This window comes from Suricata suricatta, chromosome 5 (assembly GCF_006229205.1).
Source record: "Suricata suricatta isolate VVHF042 chromosome 5, meerkat_22Aug2017_6uvM2_HiC, whole genome shotgun sequence".
In the NCBI taxonomy this organism is placed as follows: domain Eukaryota; kingdom Metazoa; phylum Chordata; class Mammalia; order Carnivora; family Herpestidae; genus Suricata; species Suricata suricatta.
In genome coordinates this window covers 104,470,757-104,497,869 of record NC_043704.1, presented here as the reverse complement: position 1 = coordinate 104,497,869, position 27,113 = coordinate 104,470,757, and the positions used below count along the sequence as shown (strand labels likewise).

General features: G+C 34.3%; 1 protein-coding gene across 1 annotated transcript in view; it reads left to right on the top strand.

The window, feature by feature from the left end:
* Positions 1-27,113, top strand: part of RSRC1 (arginine and serine rich coiled-coil 1) — a 395,751-nt gene that overhangs the window by 319,559 nt on the left and 49,079 nt on the right. The window contains exon 7 of the mRNA XM_029939988.1: positions 115-183. Coding sequence (XP_029795848.1) covers positions 115-183 — 69 coding nt within the window. The remainder of the gene's footprint in view (positions 1-114; positions 184-27,113) is intronic.

Sequence of the window (27,113 nt, the reverse complement as noted above, 5' to 3'; positions counted from 1 at the left end):
TTCTGACTAGGTCACAAAAAATATGCAATGAACTTCTTATCCCTTCCCCAATATTTTCAGTATTTTATGATACAGACATAAAATAAGTACAAAATTCCATTGTTTTTGTTTCAGCAAAAGCTGATGAAGCATTGAAAGCAAAAGAAAGAAATGAAGAAGAAGCAAAGAGAAGAAAGGAGGAAGGTAAAAGCATGTGTTCATTTTGTTACGAAGCAGTCCTTCTGTCGGGAAATCATTATTTGGCATGGTTGTCTTCATTCATTCCTTGGATAAACCGTAGGTTATAATCACATGCCTCAAGGGGTACCTTGCGCTACTTCATGAACCTAAACTATGACACAATATCACACTATATTCAATGTTCTTGGATACTGTTTGCTAGTATACAATTAGTTTATATGCATACTACTATCTATTTGAGGGACATTGGAAAGATAGAAAATTATAAAATAATGCTGGTGCTGGTTTGTTTCTTTCTGACTTAACTATAAAGTGAACAAATTATCGAAATCAGTTATAGCAATGGAGTGAATTTATCTGTACCTTTTGAAATATTTTAGCAGTAATGAAGGAAAGTCCCTTTGTCAATAATACTTTAAATTAAAGAATTGTTAGGGGCGCCTGGGTGGCTCAGTCAGTTAAGTGTCTGACTTCGGCTCAGGTCATGACCTCACAGTTCATGAATTTGAGCCCCATGTCGAGCTCTGTGCTGACAGCTCAGAGCCTGGAGCCTGCTTCGGATTCTGTGTCTCCCTCTCTCTCTGCCCCTCTTCTGCTTGCTCTCTTTCTCGGTCTCTCTCTCTCTCTCAAAAATTAATAAACATTAAAATAATAATAAAAATACAAAATACAAAACTGTTCAAAGGGAACTATAAAATATGAAATGTCAGAAATTACCATAATTCAAATTCAGAAATTCATGCCATAACTTTTATAGATTAAATATTTTCTCTTAATAACATTGAAGATACCACCAAAACTATTACATAAAGAAATCTACCACATTTTTATCTCCCCTAACAAATTTTTATTTTCCCTTTAGTTTACTATGACTTATGTGAGTGAATATTTTACAGTTTTCCTTCACAGAGGCTTTAGATATATGGTTGTAAATACACTGCTTAAAGCAAGATCCAGGCAAATCTTTCTTACTGAGTTAAGTAGATGATCCACTTGGACTGAATCATGTCACTTTACTGGCTAATTAGCAGAGTAACTTATTTCCTCTGTGAGTTTTCAAGAATTGAAACCTAATAATGTGTTCCAAAATAATTGGCTTTGAGTGCCATTGTTCTAAACCTGAAAATTATAATTTTTATCTTAGTACGTATCTTTTACTATGACAACCAGAAAAAAAAAAATTGCACTTCTAATTTCCAGTGGAGGCTGAGACCCAGTCAAACCTAAAATGTTTAAGTATGATAGTTTAGAGTGCTTCAAAACAGTATTCCATTCGAGCCACGGCCCCAAACCAAAAAAACCACAACTAGAAACTAGATTTAGATGGCAGAACCCTACAAATAAGTAGATTCAAACTAAATGTGGACTAATTTATACATATAAATGGATAGTGTTCTTACCTTATTTGACCCCTCTAAGTCCTGACCTTATGCTTTTGTCCTAGATCAACTAATTTTATGGCATAGTGAGAAAACAAGTAAATTCCTATAGCAAGAATCCTCAGTAGAATTCTCTTCTTTTGACTTTCTGAAGTGCTCATTTTGACATTGTTAGTAGAAATAATCTATCTGCTCTCAGTGAAGCTTATGGTCACCCATAGAACATAATGTAATACTAGATGCAAAGTAGCCTAAGCAAATTACGATATTTTAGTACTGCTATGTTATGTGGTATTCTGATCAATGTAACTAATTAATAACATAATAGCCCTTATAAAGCACTGTGGTACTGTAAATTACAAGTGTAGTACTTATTACCAACTGAGTGAATGTAAGTTGTAATAGTTATTATTCTAATCCCATTAATTCACATCTTAATTGGAGTCATCATCAGTTGAAAAAAGGATGGCACTGATGTGGTGACCACAGATATTGAAATTGTTAGGTGATTTATTATTATGAAAAACATATAGTATTTTATAATGCTTTTTGTATTATATTTTATAATGTAATGCTTGCCCTAATAAAACAAACTTAAAAATACTTCAGAACCCCTCATTTACATAGCAACAGTTGATTACAGTAGTCTCTTTCATTATCACTTCTAAACATATTTTTAAAAATATTTTATTAAGAATTTCTTAAGTAACTATAGATACCGTAATATTATATTGCAATTCTTTTGAAAATATTCTTTCATATAGACATTCAAGAAATCAAACTGACCTTGTGTTTAGTCTGTGATATACAGTAACGTTTTTCATTTCAGTACTGGAGAACTGTTTGAAAAGCACATCCTTATAATTATAGCTATTTTAATTAGCATCCTAACAAGAGTCTAAACTCTAGGATTGTGGCAGATTTAATATCCATGATGCCTAATACATAATAAATACTCAGTTCCTTAATTATGAAATGAATGAACGAATGACCAGTTTACCCTTCCTTCTTTTAATCCATGTTTAAATAACCTACCTTGAGTTTGCAGTTGATTTTAAATAACCTCTCTGAAAGTGTAACCAACTTTGTTATGTCTATTTTCTTTTCTTAAATAAAGTTTTTAAGTTTATTTATTTATTTTGAAAGAGAGAGAGAGAAGGGGAGGGACAGAGAGAGAAGGAGAGAATCCCAGGCAGGCTCCACACTGCCAGTGCAGAGCCCTATGTAGAGTTCTATCTCATGAACCATCAGATCATGACCTGAGCCAAAACCAAGAGACTGATGTGTAACTGACTGAGCCGCCCAGGCGCCCCTCTTATGTCTCTTTTCTAAGGCCGCATCCATTAGGCTATTTCTCTAAAGGATTATAGCAATTCAAAAAGAAAAGGAATTTCAAAGTACTGTCAATATTTGCCAGTGGATTTATCAAGTCTTTACCTAAGCTCACTGAATTTTATGTGCACCCAAAAGTCATGGAAAATTAGAACCACAAATGTTGAAGAAAAATTCTGTTGGTAACAGAGCCTGTGTGACAGTGATTTCAAACGATAAAAGGTATGTTGCATTCTTTGTTGTTGTTTGCTTCCAAAATGTTTTTCTTAGGTGTTGTCTAGATTCTTGAATGCTATACACAAACCCGTCCTGAAAATGATTAATGTATAAGCTGCATTTATTTTATTTCACATAATTAGTCTAGCTACAAACTGAAACCTGAAGTCCATCTGTGTGTGTGTGTGTGTGTGTGTGTGTGTGTGTGTATTTCTGCATCTGAAAGAGTAATAATCCTGTATTTCCAATTTATAAGCCACTAGTAATTCATTCTATTGCATCATTTATACGGTTCATCTCTTAATTTCTCAGCATGCTGATATGCAGCACAGGGTTGCAAGCATTGTTAAAATGTAGATAAATGTTATCGGCCCAGCTCCTTTTACCCGTTTTCTGTTATCTCAAAAAAGCTATTGTATTAGCATAGCAAGATATCTGTGCCTTGCAAATATATCTCGACCATTATGCAGTCCTTTCCTTTGAGTATTCTTAAATAAGTATCATACTTATGTTTGCAAGCATTGTCGTCAAGATAAAGTCAAGCTACTCACCAACACTTGTCCAGGGTAACTACTTTGCCTTCTACCCTTTAAACAGTGGGAGACCAGAAAGCTCTTCATGACCCTTGCAAGGTCTATTGAGCTTCTACTTATCAAATATCACGAGTACATTGGTATGAACCCTCTTTCTTGAACCATTTACTCTCTAACTTCTCGTTTGAGTTGAATTATATAAAGGTTACATTATTCAGTAAAAATCAACTGAATATGTAAAATTTAGGTTTATAGGTTCCTTCTTTAAAAATAAGTGCTTTTTTCCCTAATTCTAGATTATATTTTAGGAAAAATGGATAGTATTAAATCTTTCAGTTCTGTTTTCTTCCTTATTCTTTGTCATAATAAATGCTTGACTTCACCTTCTCTTTTTCTTTGTATGTGTTTGAAAATGTTCTGACTATATGTAATTAAAAGTCATTTCAACATCGTTCCTCTTGATTTTTTGGTATTATTGGATGCATTAGCAAAACTGCTTAGGTTTGCTGTATTTTATTTTTTATTCAATATAGTATTTGTTTAAGGGATTTAATTATGTTTTAAATCCATCTATAAGCATAACAGCCTTCTGTTGTATTATGATTTCTCTTTAATACAAATTTCCTATTTGTGCCATATTAGCAGCTATTGAATTCTTCTTCCCCTTGTGTTTATTCAAAATAGCTCTACCCATCTGTTAGTTTTCTACTTCACATATTTTTTTTCAAAAATGTTGGGCAACCCAGTCTAAATTATTTATGGAAAATGTGGACAGTGATAGTAATATAACACAATATGAGGTAGTCAAATGAACATTTATTTTTTTTTAATTTTTTTATTTTTGAGAGACAGAGAGAGACAGCACGAGCAGGGGAGGGTCAGAGAGAGAGGGAAACACAGAATCCAAAGCAGGCTCTAGGCTCTGAGCTAGCTGTCAGCACAGAGCCTGACACGGGGCTCGAACCCATGAACCATGAAATCATGACCTGAGCCGAAGCCGGATGCTTAACCGACTGAGCCACCCAGGCACCCCTCATGTGAACATTTAGAACAGTCCTCAAATCTTATTTAGTTGAAATTCATCAAAGCTTTTGCCACATGTGATTGATAAGAAGTAAAATAAGTTATCCCTAATGTCATCTTTTTTATTGTAGTCAATCCTTCAGCGAAGGTGGGGATAAAAAGTGCAAGTAAGGGAAAGGAAGGAGTGCCAGGCCATGTTCTAAGTACTTTCCATATTTTAACTTTCTTAATCCTCATGAACTCTGTGAGGTTTGCGCTCTTATCATCCCTGTACTACAGGGAGGATAGGAAACTAAGGCTTAATAATTTGCTCCATGGCTAGTAAATGGTAAAGCCAGTACACAAACCCAGGCAGTAAGACTCCAATACACATTCCCATTCTTTAAACATAAATCATAACCCTTATGGTCAAATATAATATGATTTAATTTCCTCTTCCTCTGTCCTTTGCCCTCCTCTCTCAATCTCAGCCTGAAGCACTTTACTGTATTTCTTTGTGTCCGCAGATAGGTCTGTGCTCATGCTAGGTTTCATTACAGGAGTTTCTGGGACACCCAACAGGTGAGCTACTCTAGTCAGAGGCACATTTTGTGGAGATGTCCAGGCAGGTTCTTTTCCTAATAATCTCAGTGCTTTCCTCCTTAGTGAATGGCTGGTTTATGTAATACACACACTTGTCAACAAGTTTACAACAGCCTTCAAAGGCTGGACCAGAGACAGTTCTAGGCATCTAGTTTCTCAGGTCCCTCTCTCAGAGGTCCTGGATGTCCCATGCATTTAGGTCCCTAGCATAAAGCCCACTTAACACTGAGTCTTAGCACACTCAGAGAACTGTTTACAATCCTTTCTTTCCATTGTGGTTCCTTGCCTAAGACTAGAAAAGAAGAGCAGTGTTGGGGACTCTGAGGTATCACTCAGCCCTTCTAGGGATCCTTTATAAGAATGTTGGAGTGAAGTTAGAAGGGTAAAATGCAGGTGCAGAAGTATCATTTAGGAGTCGGTTGTTTATTAGGTCCACATGTTGATGGAAATAGGGATTGTTCTTTCTAGCCTTCACCCTTAATTGGCTACCTGTTATAATATGCAGTATTATTTCCTTCTTAGATTTAAACATTTGGAAGCCCCTCCCTTTTGTCTTACTTTACTAGATAGTTCCGTTCCAAGATTTAAAATGCCCTTTTAAGGAAATTTGTGTTCCCATGTATCAGATTTAACATTTCTACATCTTTTATAATGTAATGTCTTGTAAAATATCTGTATAGTCTTTTAACACATTAGCTCTAATGTTAGAAAGCTGTTTTCTTAAAAAGAAAATGAATCTGCTTAACTTGAATGCATTACTTTATTCCATATTTTCTCCTCAAGTTCTTTATTTCTTCAAAATCACTCAAGAACAAATACCCAGTTACTTAGCCTCACCATCTGTCCTATTTCCCTCAGCAGTGATTTGTCCTTTACAGTCCTCTTGATTCTGTGTCTGCAAGATCTTGATTTTAAACATTTTTAACCTTTCTTTTGTATAGAGTTATCTGTCATATTACATAGCATCAGCTATTTATTCCTCAGTTTTGATGCTTCCAGTAAACATGTGCTAATTCATTTTTAACTAACTTTTTAACAAAGGAAACGATTCCTTCTTATTTTCCTAATAGATCTCACTAATAATATTTTGGCTTCATATGCATTCAGCTGTGCTCTGTATGGACTAGGAACCCGGTTTAGATCCCATTTTACTTATTTTCAGTAAGATGTCCGTGTATATGGAATACAAATACTCTGATCTCTATTTAACCATTGTTAGGCCTCCAGTGACAACCATCATGTATTTCCTTACTAATTTAAATATTTTCTGTGCTCTACACACACAAATTTCAAGACCAACTAAAGGCTACAGCATTCTTTTCAATCAAATATTTCCATTTTAAATTAAACATTAGGAAGCTGACATACATATTGAATGCCCATAGGTGTACGATCCTGTGAATAACCAAGGGAAGTCATTGCAATATATATAAGGAGTCAATGGTACCTAGTGGAAGTAGCCCTCGCCTATTCTAGCTGCAGTAAGAGAATGAGATTCAGAGTGCCAGCTCTGCCAGTTACTGGCTCTGTGGCTGAATAAGTCCCTTAACTTCATTGTGACTCTAAAGTGAGGAAGATTATGGTTATAAATAGGAATAGTTTATAGAATTTAAAAATTACTATAAACTACATAGTACTATATAAGTGTAAAATTTTATTACTCAGAATTGTAACACAAAAAGTATAATGATCATCCTTTTATCCTTCATTCATATCCTTCAGTTCAAAACATATACTGACCATCCAGCACATTCTGGGTACTGTGTTCTAAGCCATATGAATAGAACAGTACAAGAGAAAATCGAGGCCCCTGTACTCAAAGAACTTATATTCTAGAGGGGGAAGACAGAAAGTAAACATGAAAACAAATAAGAAAATACAGTAAAATTAAATAGATATTAGTGTTTTCTCATCCTCTGTGTAACCATAAGAGGCCCCTTTAAGCCCGGTTTCCCCATCTGTCAGTAAATAAGGATGATGATAAGTCATCTACCATCTACGAATATAGTTGATATAGTAGATGTGAAACCATTTTATAGAATTTACAAAATGTTGTTGCTATTTTATTAATTTAAAAAATACTTTAGCACCCAGTAATGAGGTAAAAAAGGAAGTCACCATTGAAAATATAAAATCACATATTGAAACTTATGAGATGAAGATAATATGGTAGGGCTGGCTTATTTGAACTCACTCTCCTTCTGAGAACAAATAGAAAAGCTGGTCAAAATATTAAGATATATTCCTCAAGGCATCAGAGAGTTACTCAGGCAATGAAGAAGAATGGGTCCCAGTTCCGGGAAGAAATAGTGAGTTCAACATTTGGAGCCAGTTTTCCCCTAGAAATGATTCCAGTAGTATCATCTGTCTGCCAGTTCTTTAAGAGGTCACTGAAAGGCCAAGAATCTGGGCAGAGCTTTTGAGAGACTCTTGGAGCTATTAGGACAAAATCTAGAATCTAGGGCTAGTCAAGGAAAGGAAAATTCTGATAAACCCAGCAGACATTAGATTGGGACCTTTACAGATTACTCCCTAAAAGTAAGGTTCTGGTACCCCTAGGGACAGAAGCCAGATTTGAATCATCTCAATTCTTGCTTGAATTAAAATGACTCAAGATTGCTTCTAGCCAGTTACCAAAGCAGATATAAATCCTTTCTGGAAGAAGGTAGCATTATCCTAAGTCCGCATATTATCTTTACAACAGTCTCTATATGACATCCATTAAAAATAACCAGGCATAAGACAAAACAAGACAAGATGGAGAAGCATGAGAAGCAAGAGGACAAGAGAAACAACAGTCAGCAGGAACAGATTGACAGAGGATCAAGATAATGGAGTTGTTAGATGCAAATTTTAACATCACTCTGCTTAATTTACTCATGAAAATAAAAGACAGTACTGATCATTTCAGACTGTGACTGGAAACTTAAAGAATTTAAAAGACAGTATTGAACTGAAAAGTACGTTAACTGAAATCAAGAACTTAATGAAGGCTTAAATTCCAGCTCTGCAGAGCAGAAAAAAGAATTAGAGAACTGAAAGATTAGAAGAAAACATCTTGAATGAAGCAGTTAAAAACAACAGGATGTAACGTCCAGGTAAGAAACATAAGGAATAGGATGCAAAGATTCACGTGACTAGACTTTCAGTCCCCCAAAAAGAAAGAGATTTAGGATAAGTAGTATTTGACAGGAAATGGCTAAGAAGTTTCCAAAACTATCAAAAGACTCCAAGCTACAAACTAATGAAATGCTACAAATTCCAAACCAGATACATACAATAGAACCTCACATAGGTACATTACATTAAAAGTAAAAAAAAAAAAATAAAAAAGAACCAGGGACACCTGGATTGCTCAATCAGTTAAGCATCCAACTCTTGATTTTGGCTCAGGTCATGATCCCAGGGTGATGGCAATTGAGCCCTGTGTCAGGCTTCATGTTGAGCATGGAGGCTGCTTAATATTCTCTCTCTGCCCTTCCCCAGCTATTACACATGCATGTGTGCCTTCTGTCTCTCTCAAAAATAAATAAATGAATAAAAATAAAATTATAAAAACCAAAGACCAATGCATCTTAAAACAGCTGAGAAACTGGAGTATATTCAAAGTAGCAAATATCAGGCCAGAGCTGATTTCTGAACAGAAACATTTAAGAAGGCATACTTAGGCCAATACCTGATAGGATGACACCTTTCAATTTTTTGAAAGAAAAACTGCAAACTTAAAATTCTAAACCTAGCAAAAATATCCTTCAATAATGAAGGTGCAATGTCGAACACTATGCTGTATACCTGAAGCTAATGTAACACTGTGTCAGCTGTACTTCAAGAAAAACAACTCATTCACTAAATAGATATTTTTAGTTTAATATTTAAAAAAAGAATGAAAGTACAATAAAGACATAGGCAAAAACTGAGTGAAATTGTCACCAATAGACCCTTCACTAAAGGAAATATTAATGAAAAAAATGAAAGCAGTCATACCACTTGCTAGAGATATAAACAAAATAAACATTTTGTTAGGTATTGTGGCTTTTTGATAGTAGAGTTATGTGAAATAGTAAATGGTGTTAGGGGAATCTGGTATAAAGTAAGCTTTATACATTATTCATAGGTATGAAAAGAAGCATATATTTCTGTATCCTCTATATTTTGAATCATAGACGTTCTGGTAATAGAAATATTTCCTTCTTTCTAATGGCTGAATAACATTCCATTAATATTCCCGTGTGTGTGTGTGTGTGTGTGTGTGTGTGTGTGTACACTCGTCTTTAGCCATTCATCTGCTGATGGGTATTTTGGTTGTTTCCCATATCTTGGCCATTGGAAATAGTGCTGCAGTGAACAACGGGGTGCAGATATCTTTTTGAATTAGTTTTTGTTTTCTCCAGATAAATTCCAAGAAGTAGAATTGCTGGGTCATATGGTAGTTCTGTTTTAAGTTTTTGAGGCACCTTTATACTGTTGTCCATAGTGGTTGTACCAATTTACATTCTCACCGACAGTATACAAGGGTTCCGTTTTCTCCATAGCCCCGTCAACATTTGTTCTCTCTTGTCTTTTAGATGATAGCCATACTAACAGGTGTGAAGTGAAAACTCATAATGATTTTGATTTGCATTTCCCTAATGATTAGTGATGTTGGGCATCCTTTCATGTACCTGTCGGCCATTTGGATGTCTTCTTTAGAAAAATGTCTGTTGATTTCCTCTGCCTATTTTTAAACCAGATTGTTTTCCTCTTTTTGAGTTGTAAGAGTTCTTTATTTATATGTTTTAGGTATTAACCACTTATCCAGTATATGGTCTGCAAATATTTTCTCTCATTCTATAGGTTGTCTTTTCATTTTGTTGATTATTTATTCTTTGAAGAAGACTTTGAGTTTGATACAGTCCCACCAGCTGATTTTAGCTTTTGTTCATACTTTGGATGTCCTATCCAAAATTATTGCCAAGACCATATATATATGTCATATATATTTATGATTATTATATCTTCTTGATGAATTCACCTATCTATCATTATATAATGGCCTTCTTTAATTACCATTTTTGGCTAACAGTCTATTTTTTTCTGATAGAACTACAGCTACTCCTGCTTTTTTTTTTATTTCCACTTGCATGGAATATCATTTCTATCCCTTCACTTTGAGCCTGTGTGTGTCCTTGAATCTGAAGGAAGTCTCATGTAGATACTATATAGTTGGGTCTTTTAATTAAAAAAAATTTGTCCAGGTACTCTGTGCTTTTTGATTGGTGAATCCAATACATTTGCAATTAGAGTAATTACAGATTCCCCCTGCTATCTGAAAGCAGAGCATTCCTATGAAATCTTTCATAAGCCAAAATGGTATAAAGCAAAGCAGTTACCTAATACATATGGGACATTTTATGAGCATTCCCAGACCTCTTTTCTGATACTTTAGGACACATCTTGCTAACAGGTACACAGAATCAATTGAGATAAAGCACGGATGCTCACAGACATAGTTCAAAGCTGTGGTTGCTTGATGCAAAATGCTGAGTATAGTTCCTGGGGCAGGATCTTGGCAGTGCCGTTCTTGTTGCTTGGGGTGTGGGCTGCCTCTACAGTAGCTCACTGTAAAACAAACATAGAGTGTTATTTTTGCTTTCTGCCTTTTTTCGTAAAAGTGAAAATCCTCTTTGGATTTCTTTTGGTTTCTAAAAATAGGTACTAACATAGGTCTTTTGTAAAAGTGAAGGAGCATAATGCAAACTTCAACTTTTGAAAAGCAGGAGATGCCTAGATTGCTATGTAAGGACTGACTAATGCCTTTGTATTGGTTGCTTTCTGGCTGTTTTATAGTTACATTGTTTCTTTTACCTCTGTGATTTTCCATGGTGGTTTGCTCTGTTTCTCCTTGCTTTGTCTTTTGTGAATTTACCCTAGGTTTTTGCTTTGTGGTTACCATGAAGCCTACGTAAAACATCATATAGATAAAATAGTCCGTTTTAAGCTGACAGCAACTTCAATCACAAAGAAAAGCTCAACCCTTTTAATATTCCCTTGTATAGTTTTGATGTCACCCGTTTACTTCCCCCTTTTATATTTTTGATATCAGTTTATCGCTTTTCATATTGTGTATTTGTTAACAAACTATAGTAGCTAGTTATTTTTAATACTCTTTTCCTTTAACGTTTATACTGTAGTTAAGTGGTTGACACACTATCCTTTTTCAGAATTAGAGTTCCCTATATGTATTTACCTTTACCAGTGTGCTGTATACTTTTATACATTTTTATGTCACTAGCCTCTTTTTTTCAGCTTGAGGAAGTTTTTAGCATTTCTTTCAAGGTGGGCCTAGTGGTGATGCACTCCCTCAGCTTTTATTTGTCTGGGCAAGTCTTTATTTCTCCTTCATATCTGGAGATATAACTTTGATGTATAGAGCATTCTTGACTGGCCATTTTTTTCTTTTAACACTTTGAATATGTCATCCTACTCTCTCCTAGCCTGTAGGGTTTCTGCTGAGGATTCCACTCATAGCCTGATGGGTATTCCTTTGTATGTTACAATCTTTTCTTCTCTGGTTGCTTTTAGGATTCTCTCTTTCTCTTTGGTTTTTGACAGTTTCATTGTAATGTGTCTTTGGCATAAGAGGCTGATCTATTAGCTTCATGAACATGAACAGTCCAAGTCTCTACCCAGGTTTGGGAAGTTCTCAGCTGTTGTCTCTTTAAATAAACTTTCTGTCTCCATCTCTTCTTCTGGAATCCCACTATTCTAATATTTGTACATTTGATGCAGGTTCATTGATCTTATGGACTTTCTTCACTCTTCTTTATATTTTCTGTTCTTCTATTTAAATTATTTCAAAGTTCCTAACTTCTCACTCACTTATTGTGTTTCTTCCATTTGGTCTATTCTGATATAGATGCTCTCTACTGAAATTTTTTTCATGTCGTTCATTGATTTCCTCAACGCCAGAGTGTGTTTGGTTCTTCTTTGTGATTTCTGTCTCTTTCTCAAGTTTCTTAATTCTCCTACATTTATTGAATTCTCTTTCTGTTTTCTTGTAGCTTGTTGAATTCCTCAGGATAGCTATTTTGAATTGATCAACTAGATCACAAAATTTATGCCTTTGAATTCAGTTATTGGAGGATTACTGGTATCTTCTGGTGATAAGATGTCTCATTGGTTTTTCATGTCCCTTGTAGTTTGGTGCTATTGCTTTTACATTAAAGTAGTAGCAGATGCCTACTGAAATCTTAACTCTGCACCTTCAGGTGGAAAATACTGTTTGTTGGTCCTGATATATGTGGGATTTTCTCTGACCTTGCATGAATACAACAGCTCTACACTTCTTGCTCTCTCTTATGGCCCCTTGGTTTTCCTCTGTCCTCATTTCCTCCCATCCTTCCCCCCAGTCATAGAATTCCTGCCTCAGTACTCTGGGTGTTACTGAGAAGAAATGCGTTTCTCCCGCAGCATCCCACACAGATGGAGAAGTCGAGCACTCACTCACTGCTCTCCTTATCCCTCACATGAGAGTCCCTGCCATCAGTTCAGCTCCATGCAGTGTCACCTTGGAGGACTCAGCAGTGGCAGAATGATACCACACACAAAAAAGTGATTTTATCCACCTATTCGTTCTGACGGTTATTATTTCAACAAGTTCAACTTCTTCTTAAGGCGAGTTCTTGATCATATAGTGACATGTCATCTACACAAAAGATACTTGTCTATTTACGAAGCCAGGAAGACCTACATCCAGTTGATCTGAAAAGTAGGTTTTGTAGGTATTAGTTTGAAAAAAGTCAAGAATTATAGTTTTTTAATATTTACATTTCAAAATCAGTTTTTCAGAGCTCCACACCTACATCTTCTAATTTTAGAAGTGCCACTACAAGAGTGACTTTAAAGGACACTGTGCTGCTAAAATGATTCCTATGCTGCATATATGATTTCTGTCCATGGAATCAGAAACTGAAGATGAGTTAGTTAATACCATGCAAAGTCTCACACTACACTTCACCATCTTCTCAGAGAAATGAAACACCATGGCAAAGACCAATAGAATGGTTATAGCTAAAGCCTGCTTTTACACCATGTTTAAAAGATCTATGCTTGTTTATCGAGGAGAAAACTGATGTTGAGTTGTTTAAGCTGGCAACATTATCTACCTGTCAGGTTATCTTACATTTAATTTTTAGCAGAAATAAGGAGATACATCTATTTGCTAAAGATCAAACACAGGCCAGTGTTCACATCAGGAAGACAAATCAGCAAGTATATGAATCAGGTTCTATTTAGATAAGATGATGATGGCTTAGCCTAAGTAAGAATACTCTGCCTTGATCATAGTATCAGTATCTGGAAATAGGAATTACCTCTTAACAGAAAACAGATGAAATTCAAATAATTTTTGCAATTCATAATTGTTAACATTAGTAAGGCTCAAGTCTTATTAATAACTTTAATGATGTCAGAATATGTTCAGTATAGCAAATTATTAGCTCTATAAAAGATATATGACCAAAATCCAATTAGAGTGTGTAAATGTTTATCTCCTACAGCACACCTTATAATCTGCCTTCGGCCACAAGATGTACGGCTATAACATATTCAGAGATAAATATTTTAAAGATATTAAATTATGGATTATATGTTAATCAATATGTACCATGAATAATGAAGTCAGACCTAGTTTCTAAATAGAATACTTTATCCCCAAAACATTTTATCTCCCAAAACATACTTTTAGGAATTCTGGCAGACTAACAAGCTTTAATCTTGCTCTGAGAGGTTCAGAATGGACATCCAAGAAGAATTCTAATACTAAAAAGTTTTACAGAAAGTCAGCCTTGTTTCTTTATGCTATTAGAAGTATACTTTTGTGGGGCACCTGGTGACTCAGTCAGTTAAGCGTCAGACTTCTGCTCAGCTCATGTTCTCGTGGTTCGTGAGTTCAGGCCCCGCGTTGGGCTCAGTGCTGACAGCTCAGAGCCTGGAGCCTGCTTCGGATTCTGTGTCTCCCTGTCTCTCTCTGCCCCTCCCCTGCTCATGCTCTGTCTCTCTCTCAGAAATAAATAAAACATTAAAAAAAAAAAGAAATATATTTATGTGACCATTTTTACTGGAATTGGCCTTTCTTGAAAGTATATATTTATTTTATTTTGCTGGTATCGTGTGGTGTTCTTTATTTTCTGTTATGAACTGATAGGGAAAATTAGAGGACTAATATAACAAATGATAAAAAATATTTTCTAAATTAAAGCTGTTTAAACTTATTTGGAGTAAAATTAAGAAATAGAATGGAAAATGCTAAAATAATTTATGTAAGGCCTGACTATTTTTGCAAATTTAGTTTGATTAGATAACTAACCACTGTTTTAGAATAGAAAAAGCTGAGTTTGTGTATCTAACATTATAATCTCAATTCTGGACATTTCCACCTTATTATAAACTATTATTAATCCACGATTATCAGCAGGACTCTATTGAGTTCATTTCTGATGTAAAAAAAAAAAAGAATTATTCCCCGTCAAACTGAATAATAGGCATTGCACAGAGCAAGTGGGGTTGAGGTAGATCTAAAATTTCGATTGTACTAGAAGAGACCTGAAGTTCAAGAAACTGATGTAATTAGGATCATAATGCTAGACTGGAAAACAAAGCAGAAGTTAAGTCAGAGGATATGGACAATGTCACACTAGAACCCAGGCTTAAAAGATATGAGGCCATGGAACAAGACTGTACCTTTGAGGGAAACATATGAAATGCTCCTGCTAGCCTGAAAAGGCAGTTTATTACCACATCTTGCTCTGTGAGTCTAAAGACCCTTTGTGTACCTTTTGCTTAAAACAGAACTAGTCTTGGGGTGTTGTCAGTTGAAGACAAGTTGGCAGTGTGCTCCATGGTTGGGTAACAGACTTTCCAATGCTGTAAGAGACATTGGGAATGATAGAAATTGTTGGAATGAGGGGTGCTTGGGTGGCTCAGTCAGTTGAGCATGAGACTTTGGCTCAGGTCATGATTTCATGGTTCATGAGTTTGAGCCCACGTGTTGGACTCTGTGCTGACAGCTCAGAGCCTGGAGCCTGCTTTGGATTCTGTGTCTCCTTCTCTCCTGCCCTGCCCCTGCTCATGCTCTGTCTTTCTCTGTCTCAAAAATAAATAAACATTAAAAACACAAATTAAAAAGAAAAGAAAATATTAGAATGAGAGTAAAGGAGGTCACTCATGTTGTTGAATCCTTTCCAACTGATACAGTTGTCACTACATGTATTTTGGACCAAGTTTTGCTATAGTGCTGCTGACCAAGACAGAATAAAGCACCATCATAATAACAGATATGCTTATTACCCTTCAGAGCAAAACACACTAAAAATTTTCAGGGAAATGCCACATTAGGGTTGTTGATACGAAAAGACAAAAATACCCATTTATGTAAACAAATAATAAAAATATATATATACTCTGCAAACCACCATTAAGTAATCATCAAAATATAGATCAATGAAACAGAAAAATTTTGGGTGACAATGACATTCTAGATATCCCAAGTAATTTCTATTGTATTTAGTTTTACCCAGTCTTTGTTTCTACCTACCATATTCATAGATGATTTTTTCAAACCAAGCAGATTTTTAAATCCAGATTGTTTTATAAGTCCAGGCTGAGATTGCTTTCCATTCATTATATTTTTTAGAACATTGAGGCAGAATTGCCACTGACCAGCATCTACTTTGAGGATTGAAAAGAACAAGTCTCTCTTTCTAAAAAAAATGCTTGAAATAGCTTCTTATTGGAATAATATTTCTCTTCTGCATCCTTTCATCTCCTCTATAGACCATTATGTGTCTAGTTTTATATATATATAAAACTATATACATTTTTTGTATATATAAAAAATATGCATACACACACAGAGAGACACACACACTATACACATTAAGAAATATATTATACTTTGCAACCCAGTGCATATTTGCATATGTACTTACCTCAGAAATGAAAATCCAGATTTGGAATAAGTAGACTTCTGAAAAGAAAGAAAATAAAAAAGATGTTGTTCTCTTCCTAGCCAGGTTGTTTAAAGTAGAAGTGACATTCCAATTTTATGATAACAGCAGTGATCAAGTAAGTCACACAGCTATTATGTTGGTAGAGCCAGTATTTGAGTACAGCTCTAACGCCAGAGCCCACAATCTAGTCACTGTAGTGTATGATCTTCTACTGTGCTGTCCTGTGATGGTACCTCTTTTGAAAGTGATTTTATCCTTTCTATTGCCTCCCCCCACACTAGTACACATTCATATATCATTTTTAGAGATGGAAGCATAAAGATCACAAGATTTAAATTGCCAGATTTTAATCTAAGTGTTTATTTTTTTATTGGGGACTTGATGTACTACTTAGAATGTTTTTTAAAAATTGGTTTCTTAAGATTTTGTATATTGTATTTTGTTTTGCCTAGAGAGATTTTTTAATATTATTACATTTTTTTATAAAAATAATATGAACCTATTTTGTAGAAAATGTGAACTACATATAAAAGTTATAAAGAAGGAAATAAATACACATAATCCTACTACCCAGACAGAGAACTTCTGATCACATTTTAGTGTCTCCTCCTAATGTTTGTTTTACAATGTTGAGATAATACAGTATGTACAATGTTAGTTTAATTTATTAACTATGTATTATACGAGATGAGAGAAGGCCACATTCTCTAGGCCTCTACTTTTTTACATAGTAAAAATAAACACACCTTACTCCACCTCCCACACTGCAAATCCATCTCACTTTTTTCCACCCCAGGATACATACAATTTTGTATTCTTCGTATTTTTCACTGACTATATAATATACATAGTTATTTTCTCATGTTACTAAATGCTTTGAAAACAATTTAATGGTTTTATAATATTCCAATTTAATAGGTATAGTATGACAATTTATGCATTTCTCTATTATTAGATGTTTAGCTGGTAGCGTATATTTTCAGAGATCTATTCAGTAATAGGAAGCTGTCCAGGTGTTAGAGCTTAGTGCTTTGCCCATACAAGTACTTCCTCTAATACCACATGTGTGGAAAGTTATTCCACTTGTTCATAAAGAGGTTCCCTGTACAATTTTGTAGAATTTGTATTTCTAGAATTATAAACCAACCATGGTGAAAAAAGGGACAATTTAGGCCAGAGGCAGAATAATAATAATAGTAATAGCTTTTCCTTTTGTTTACATGGTATTTTATGATTTTCAGTCAACTTTCACAAGCATATATTATTTAACTCACCCTTCTTAATTCTGCGAGGTAGGAAGAATTAATCTCTCTTATTTTTTTTAATGTTTATTTATTTGGAGAGAGGCGTGCAGGGAGAGGGAGAGAGATAATCCCAAGCAGTCTTCATGCTGTCAGCACAGAGCCCAACACGGGGCTCAAACTCACGAACCATGAGATTATGACCTGAGCCGAAATCAAGAGTCAGATGCTTAACCAACTGAGCCACCCAGGTGCCCTTAACCTCATTTTATAATTGAGAAAATAATGTTTAGTTAACTCCAAAACAGAATTCTTTGTAATGGACAATAGTTGCTTCTGAACAAGGTTCAATAACTGACTCTCCTGTAGTGAAGGATTCTTCAGTTGTTTTTGTCTGTTTGTTTAATTAATAGAACAATGAAAATATTACCCTAAGGTTAGATCCACTCAGTGCTGCAAAGTAATGTTTTTCAGTATTTAAATAATCATCAAATTGCCCCATCTTTTTTTTTCACTTTTATGAATGTTTAGAACTACCCTTTAGATATAGATATAAATTATAGAGAAAATAGGCTGTTTTTCTCAAAGTAGTAGTAGTACTAACTCATTAATATAAACACAATTCCACTGTGGTCACAGATTTTTTTTTAATCTGTTCATGTTTTTGTCAAGAAAACACTACATCTATGGCTTGAATGGCAATCTGTTTTCCAAATATAGACTTTACTTAGAAATTCTTCACTAGAATATGTATAATGTTCCTTGGCTTCCTTCACTTTTATTGATATTAACTGAAGTGTGGAGAAACTTTCTGACTTGCTTTTAGTTTTTCAAAGTCAATTTATATCCCCCAGGAGTGGTAAAGCACTCAAAGCAGGTCTCACATATAATCAATGGTTTGGGCACAGCAAGCATCAAAATTGATGTTGTTCATCTGAAGGTAAAACTGCCTGAAAACCAGTTGTACTGAAAAAACAGACCAAAAAAAAAGAAACAAAAAAAAAAGGTGTTTATATATCCACATACTGTGATTGTGGCAGTCAGTTTATTTAATCCTCAGCAAAAGAAAGCTTATCTGAGTAGTTATACCCATTTTTATTTTTTCATATAAAGAGAAATCATTTAGTGCTTTATTTTGCAGCATCAATGCAATTTAAACTACAGTGACATACCACTTTGCACCCACTAAGATGGCTGTAATCAAAAGACATAATAACAGGTATTTTTGATAATGTAGAGAAACTGGAGAGAATGTAAAACATTGCTTGTGAAAATGTAAAATGGTACACTTTGGAAAACAGTTTGATGGTTTTTTTAAAAAGTTAAACATAAATGTACTATATGACTCAGCATTTCTATTCACAGAGGTGGTTAACCCAAAAGGAGTGTAAAGCATGTGTACAAAGAGTTGTAGACAAATATTCATAGCAGCATTATTCACAATTGCCCGAAGTAGAAACAATTCAGATATCCATCAAGGAGTAAAGAGATAAACAAGATGTGGTATATACCCAGCTAATGGAATACTATTCAGCAATAAAAAAAAGGGATGCACTGCTGATACATGTTACAACATAAGTGAGACTGAAAAACATGCTAGGTTAAAGAAGCTCGACACAGAAGATTGTATGTTATATCATTCCGTTTGTCTGAAATGCCTACATAAGCAGAATGACCAGAAATCATGCTGGGGGCAGGAACAGGGAATATTTGCTAACTTATCTCAGCATGTTCGCATCCTGGTCTACAGGAGAAAGCAAAACATGGAGCATGTCCTAGTGGGAAAAGCGTCTCCCTCTGCCCCTCCTCCCCTGCTTGCTCCCCTGTGCTGGTATATGCACATACACACTCTCTCAAAAAATATATTAATAACTAATTGATTTAAATAAATAAATAAATATAGTATATGCATTCCCAGGCCTCACTGCAGGCCAGAAAAATCAGGACAAGCCCAGTGGTTATTTAATGAACCACCACCAAACCATAGATTGGCATTTTTGAACCATTGCTCTAAAACCGTTCATTTTGTAGCTAATAATATGAGATTGCCTATTGTATTTTTTTTTTTTTACAAATGAAGTTGCCTTTAAGGCATCCAAATTATTGTCCCTTTCAAAGAAGTCCATTTTCAAGACATACAGTGGACTGAGCCTTGTGACCTTATAGAATCAGCCAATTTTTTTTTTTTGCCTTTGCCTTACTAAAAACAGTTCAACCGAGCTTGATACCCCACTTTGTTCACCAGATATGACTTTGGATATTTAACAATACTGGCAGAAGTATAATCCAGCCTCCAAGGCTGATATATTTGACAGTTAGATTATTCAAAAGATTGCTTGGTAGGCTAGGAGAATCCAAATGTTAAAGCAGTGTCCACATCACTTGAATAAGTGATGTTTGAGGGAAAACACTTGTGTTCTGGATTGATTTTTAAAAGCAATCTTAATATTTTAAGCCTCATCTCCTCAACTGAGTTATATAGCACCTTGAATGCAGAAACCATATATGTTTCATACTTCTTTGTCATGTCAGTGTTTGCACACTACCTTCCTCAGAATAATCACTTCTAATATCTGATGATCATATTTTCCCACTAATGATGTCTCTACACTGAACTAATGAGCCTTTTACCTTGTTATACTTTGTGATAAACAACACAGACTTGTTAGGGCAGTCATGTTTGTGATATTGCTGCTAACTGTAAAATGACTTATTTAGCTGATCCATCACACCCTTAACATTGGCCTTATTACTAACAGATTTCTGAGCCAATGGATATCAAATATAGTCTAAAAATTTTGATTACCCCTCATTTTCTCTTCATTTCAAAAATTACAGATCTTGCTTTCAAGCTTTCAGTGTTTTTATTCAGAAGAATGTTTTCTTTAGCAAAAGTCAAGAGTAACTGTTTAGCAGCTTCAAGTTCATCTTTCACATGTATTTGCTCAGTGTTCACCCTGGAACCAGGCATAATTCCCATACGGTGCAAAACCACAAGGGGAAGAAAGGATTAGAGATCATACAAAGAGGAAATGAGATTTTTTTTTCCCCGTAAGCATTAAAGTTCTCCATCTGTTAGTATATCTGGATGTAGTAAAATCTTGCTGCAATTTAAAGAAATCTGTTACTTTAGTCCTTCCTTGTCCATGGTTTCATTTACCCATGGTCAACCATGGTCTAGAAGTGGAAGATCCTGCTCCTGACCTAGCATAGCCTAACACGACGTCACAATGCCTACATTTTTCACCTCACTTCATCTCATCATTGATCATCTTGCATTATCACAAGAAGTGGGGGGAGTATAGTATAATAAGATACTTTGAGAGAGACAGGGAGAGGCTTCATTCACATCATTTTATTACAGTGTATTACAATTGTTCTGTCTTATTATTAGTTATTATTGTTACTCTCTTACTATGCCTAATTTATAAATTAACTTTATCACATATATGTGTGTATAGGAAAAAAACATAGTATATATAGGATTCGTTACTACCTATAGTTTCAGGCATCCACTGGAGATCTTAGAACACATCCCCTGCAGATAAGGTGTGGGGGTGGGGAACACTGTTTTTAGAAGTTTTGTAACCAATTATTTTGGAAGAATAGAGGTAGAGAATAAATTAGTATAAATTATTTTGGATTTTTTTTAAAAAATAAAAAGACCTAGAGTTGAGAGGTTAAGCAGTTGTAAAGTTCAAAAGTATTTAATTCTTTCTCTAGATTTATTCATTTAGCCTTTAATTAGCCTGGTCATTTAATTAATCTAGAATTTAATAGATTTAAATTTTGTTTAATGTTTTATTTATTTATGAGGAGAAGGAGAGAGCAGGGGAGGGTCAGAGAGAGAGGGAACACAGAATCTGAAGACAGGCTCCAGGCTCTGAGCTAGCGGTCAGCACAGAGCCTGATGCGGGGCTTGAACCCATGAACTGTGAGATCATGACCTGAGCCAAAGCCGGACGCTCAACTGACTGAGCCACTCAGGCTCCCCTAGAATTCAATGGATTTAAAATCAAAGCCATATTTTATATAACTTCTTATATATTGAAATGCCTATGGAGATGCTTACAGAAAAATTATACATTGGACTTGAAAGTCCTCTAAATAAGAAAATTGGTTTTTTTTTATTTTTATATTATAGTCTCTTAGATAGAAACTAGACAAATTATAAACCTCATTGACTGCTCATCAGTAACTGACATTTGAGAATAACAAGTGTACTAAAACTAGATTGAATCTGTGCATTTTACATTAATTTGTCTATGAACTTTGAAAGGTGACTATCAGAAAAATATGAATACAAATGTATTGGTTTTTTATTTTAGGGTTTTTTTTCTTAATTCTACTTCTACTGCAAAATAAAAATTATTTTGCACTTTTCTAAACTCTCTTCGGTTATATTTGTGGCTGATTACAGAACCTTGTCATTATGCCTTTAAACATGGTTTATTTAATTCATTATTCTTGAAGTGCCTATCCAGGACTGTTGTAACCTGCATAATCCAGAGCATATCATCATAGGTATATTTACATAAGAACTCTGTGAATCTCCGGGGAAAGAGACCAAAGACCCTTGAAACTGCTAATTTAAATCTAATTGAACAGAATTAAGGTTTTCAAACAAAATTTAGAAGGAAGGACAGCTCTGAGCTTTTAGAAATGGCCTGCAGAAACAAAAAACCACCTTGCTATTTGAAGAAGAAGGTATTTGGACTTTATTCTCTCATAGGCTGGTTTGTGGAATGCCAGGAAGCAGCATCATTTATACCCTCTGACTCAGCCCCAGAGAAAGTTTTCACAGTTCCCTTGATCATCATGGATTGCTTTTTGTTTAATATATATCTAAGTCATGTTAGGGATCAGCTAAACCCTCTTCTTGGTTCCCTCCCTAAGTCACTCTCTAATCCCTGTCAAGCTAGAATCAGTGTTCCTCTTCTATGCATCTAGGTCACTCTGAACTGCTCTGTTCACATACCTAAATACTAAAAGACAAATCATAGACATTCTTAAAAACTTACTCCTTGAATAAATGATTGTCATTATTTCATTATTATATAAATAAATTTAATGATTTTCTAGTTCAGCCCTCCTATCTCACACTTTGGGAAATTGGGTTATAAATAGTTATTTATACAAATCACACAAGAGAACAAACTAAATACATCTTGGGAAAGGTCTGTGAGTTTGGAAGTTAGGTTGGTAACCGCATTGGAGTTTGTTTGTTTGTTTGTTTTTCTTAATCATATCAACTTCATTAAAGTTGCCAGTCCCTAAAAGAGTCAGAGGAAAGCAGTCCACAGAACTGCTTTGCCACAAACTAAAGACAAGAACCAAGCAAAAGTAATTTTAAAACTATCTGAGATTATTTTAAATGTGGATCTGTATACAAACAAATATTAGAAGCTTCTTGAAAGTATCAATAGTGTCCTGCTTTTCCTTTCTATATTCCATTTTATAATTATTCCCCTGCTTTTTAAAATTTAAATGATGATGATGATGATGATGATGATGATGATGATGATGTTTGCTCCACCAGAACGTGAGCTACAAGAGAGCAGAGACCATGTGTGTGTGCTGACTTTGGTGTGCCCAGCACCGAGCACAGGGCAATTACTGTAGTAATTAAAAATGATGATTCCCCTAGGAATTCTAAAAAAGTCAGAGAGTAAAGAGTTATTTTTAAAATGAGACATTGAATCCTATCAATATAGAAAGTTGACATAATAAAATCCTTACGTGTTTTATTTCCTATTTATTGTTTGAATATGCTTGTCTATTTTTGTCCTTAGTTTTATTGAAATTAATATTCTTTTTCAATAGTGAATTAATAAGTATGATAATATTTACATTTTTTAAGACAGAGCAATCATTCAGTAAAGAAAAATCAAATAGATCAATATAGTTGCTAAGGATTTCATCCAAAAAATAAAACAAAAGATTGAAAACTATAAATTCAAAGTGTATTTGCATGTCTGCATATTTTCATATGATTAGTAACCCTACTAATCTTTTATGTTTTACCTGTGTAACATAAGTCTTAATCCAGCAAATAATATTCATTAACTCAATTTTTATGTAACATTTATAATCAAATCCATGATATTATAAAGAAAATGAGTTTTTTTTTAAACTTCTAGTTTTCCATTTAATTGTTCTTCTCTTTTCTAACATTAAGAAGCAGCAATTCTAGTAAAACAGCTTTGGATTTTTTAACAGATGGAAGTTTATTTTAGATCAAAACAAAGCTTCTGTTTCAGTGTGGTTCTGCCTAAAGGCAGGAGAATACACTAGAAGACTTCTTAAAGTCCCCTCCATATCTCCATATATTCTGTTGGCAAGTTTCACTAAATAGATGGAACTTACATACCCATAAAAGAAGATATAAATTACATACTTTTCTTCTCAATGGTCTTGCTTGTTAAAGTCATTTTCACCTTATTATTGAAAAGTTGGGTCTTAGAAATACAGTAAACAAATTAATACTTTAAATAAAATTATTTCTTCTCAAGCCATTGGAAAAAAGTTCTTATTTCTCCACCTTACAGTTATAGTGTCCCTACATTATTTTTATTGTAATTGTATTGCCAAATCAGGTGTGAGATTAGATGTTGGGTGTTACATGTAATCTGCACAGAAATCAAATTATTTAACCTCTAAGCCCACAGTACCCCCTCCTGCTGGTTTGCTGTTAAATATTCAGTATTTTCTTGTCATGAATACAAATGGAGGACAAATTAGAATCTACAGACAGCTGACCTGAGCTTCAGATTAGAGACTGGGGGGCCTGTGCTGTTTTAAAATGTTTTAATTATCATAGTCCCAGTAGCCAGTTGAAGGACACACATAAAATCATTTTTTAACAAAAGAAAAAGAAAAAGCTTCATCTTCCCTTTTCTTCTTAATGTGAATGTTTGAGTGTGATTACATTTGCACTTCCATTGGAACTATGCTAATTTGCTGCATGAAATTAGGTCTATTAGTTGTAATAATTTTTTAAGCCACTAAACATTTACAGTAGGATTTTCTGTTGGTGTATGTTTTCCTCATAGGAAAGATGAGGTATATTCCTCATTTTAGTTCGTGGACCATAGATCTGTGTTTCCACGCAAAGCCTAATTTAGACAACGGGTCTGATTGTTCATATTCAAGGTGAAAATATATGGGGAAAATGGACTAATTTAGAAGTGATAGCATGTATTTGTATCAGCAAAACATAGAGAACCCAAGTCAAATGAACTAGAAAGATCATTCTGGGACTTAAAAATATTTAATGCTTCACAGTTTGAGATTTACTTTTAAATGTTGCTACTCAATTGAAAACTTATAATTTAGAGTTGAAAAGGTATGAAGTAATGAATAATTAGAATGTTGTATTGGCTAGTGAAATAAAATTTTTATGAGCATTTACAAAGCAAGGAAATAAAGTTTTAATCTTTAAAAAGACAAATTTAAGTTATATTTTAAAAGGAACTTTCATTAGTATTCATTTTCAAGAATATATTATTCTGATGCCTACAGTCTTGAATTTGCATTTTTTGTTTTTTGTATATGTTTGTGTAATGTTGATTTGATTAGTTATGCCTGACTAGTAAGCAGTGAAACATTTTTATATACTCTTGGGAAATAAATTTGGCAGAAAATCAGCATGAGTAGATTTAATTATCACTCTGAGACCTTTTCCTTTTCTAGCTTAGTGATCCTGAAACTCCATGTGTCTCACTGAAATCTGTGTGGACGCTAAGCTTCGCTTCCCAATTTGTTCCTCCACGCAATGATAAGCCAAGCAATTACTGGTTTATTGATTTTTCATCATGGCAAATTTAAAGTTGATTTTTTCCTGAAAAGGCAGGGGTGATTAAGTGTTTCCCCTCGGTTTAGTACAAGAGAGCTATGTGGCAGAATCTAATATCCTGAGGTCAACCTCTGCAGGCAGATAATACGGTGTCTTGGCCACGTGTTAAAGAGAGAAATCAGGGCTACAAATGTGATAGGATATATGTGGAGACAGTTTAATTTGCTCCATTTATATGAACAAGTCATGTGGCACATGCTTGGAAAACATCATTTTGAATGGGCTTAGAAGTGAGGCCCACGTGGGCAGAAAGAATGAGTGAGTACAAACAAGAAAGATGTTATTGGTTATTAAGGGAATTTCACTATCATTTTTAAATGAAAATAAGTAAACCATTGGTGTCTAAGATGTTCAGAACATAGAGGGAAATCCACACATGCCATTATGAAGATTTGCTGCTCTGTAAAATGTAAAAATAAATAACCTGTCATGTAAGAAAATTACGATTGAGCTGTGCATACTAGTTCACAAAATGTATACATTCTAATCTCTCCAGACATTTCTCTAGCAGCAGTTTATTTCTGTGCTTTTCAAAGGTAGAAGTTTTTTAATGAAATACTCAATGCTTGATTCTAAAATAATTTATAAAATGCTTGGATTCAGTATTTGGAAATATCTCATAGAAGCTACTAATTATTAGTTGTAAGAGTATAGATAAATGGACATTATTGTGAGAAGCTTTAAGAAGAGTAAGAAGGCTTATCAATAATTTGAATATTTACCATAATTCTTATATAAAATGGCATTGTTCTGGTTTTACATTTCCCAGTTATAGAAAGTGTTTGCTAGAATATAAAGAGGAAGATGCAATTCTCTAGGTGATAGTTTTCCTTAATCTATTATTTGAAAGCTAAATATCTGAGATGTTGAACAACTTTAACCCAGCCCTAAATCTGCAGAGCCCATTTTTAAACTGGTTTTATTATTTTTCAGTATTTCTCAATATTTCCTCATTTGCAATCCACATTATTTATTACAATGTTATCAATACGATTCAGAAAGATTCTAATTGTTTTCCCCTGGTAACCTAAGAATGAAATTGTAGGCTGCTTCATGGATCTCGTTTACTAAAAAACCCACTTGGTTACATCATCAATTATTCCCTGATGTTAATGGTAAATTGTACTTTTGGTGAATAACTGAAATATTTCCACATTTTAAATATTCTAATGTTTTTATTTCCTAAAAAAAAAAAAAGATAAGCGTTTAAATCCCTTTGAAACAGTGGTGCTAACAGCAAATGTTTTATTATGTCCATTAAGCCAAGCTTAGTTCTGATTCTAAATATGTATCTTTTTAAACCTTCCACATAGGATACAATATAAATGTATTAAGATCATTAATAGCATCTGTTCTCTCACTAAGCACCAAAGCAATGTACAACACCAGACTTCTGCCTCTGATCAATTATTCCCTGATGAATTAAAACCCATGTGGCTAGAATTGGATGGCATTTTCCATTCATGAGCCCCTTTTCTATTTTATCAGTGGATGAGCTCTGAAGTTTTGCGGTTTTTATTTTTTCTCACATCTAACAGTAACTATCTGGCTACTTTTTGAAATTGGTGAATCTACCACCTCAAAGTTATATTTTGAAAGATTTGTGGATTATTTTTTAGTCATGTGGCAGATTTACCTGAGCTTACTTTTCAATACAGGTTGACTCACAATGAGTATGATTTTCACTGACCTGAACCTGATATTTAAAGACATTTTCCCTTTAGGGTGCTGGGTGGCTCAATTGGTTAAGCGTCTGACTCTTGATTTTGCTCAGGTCATGATCT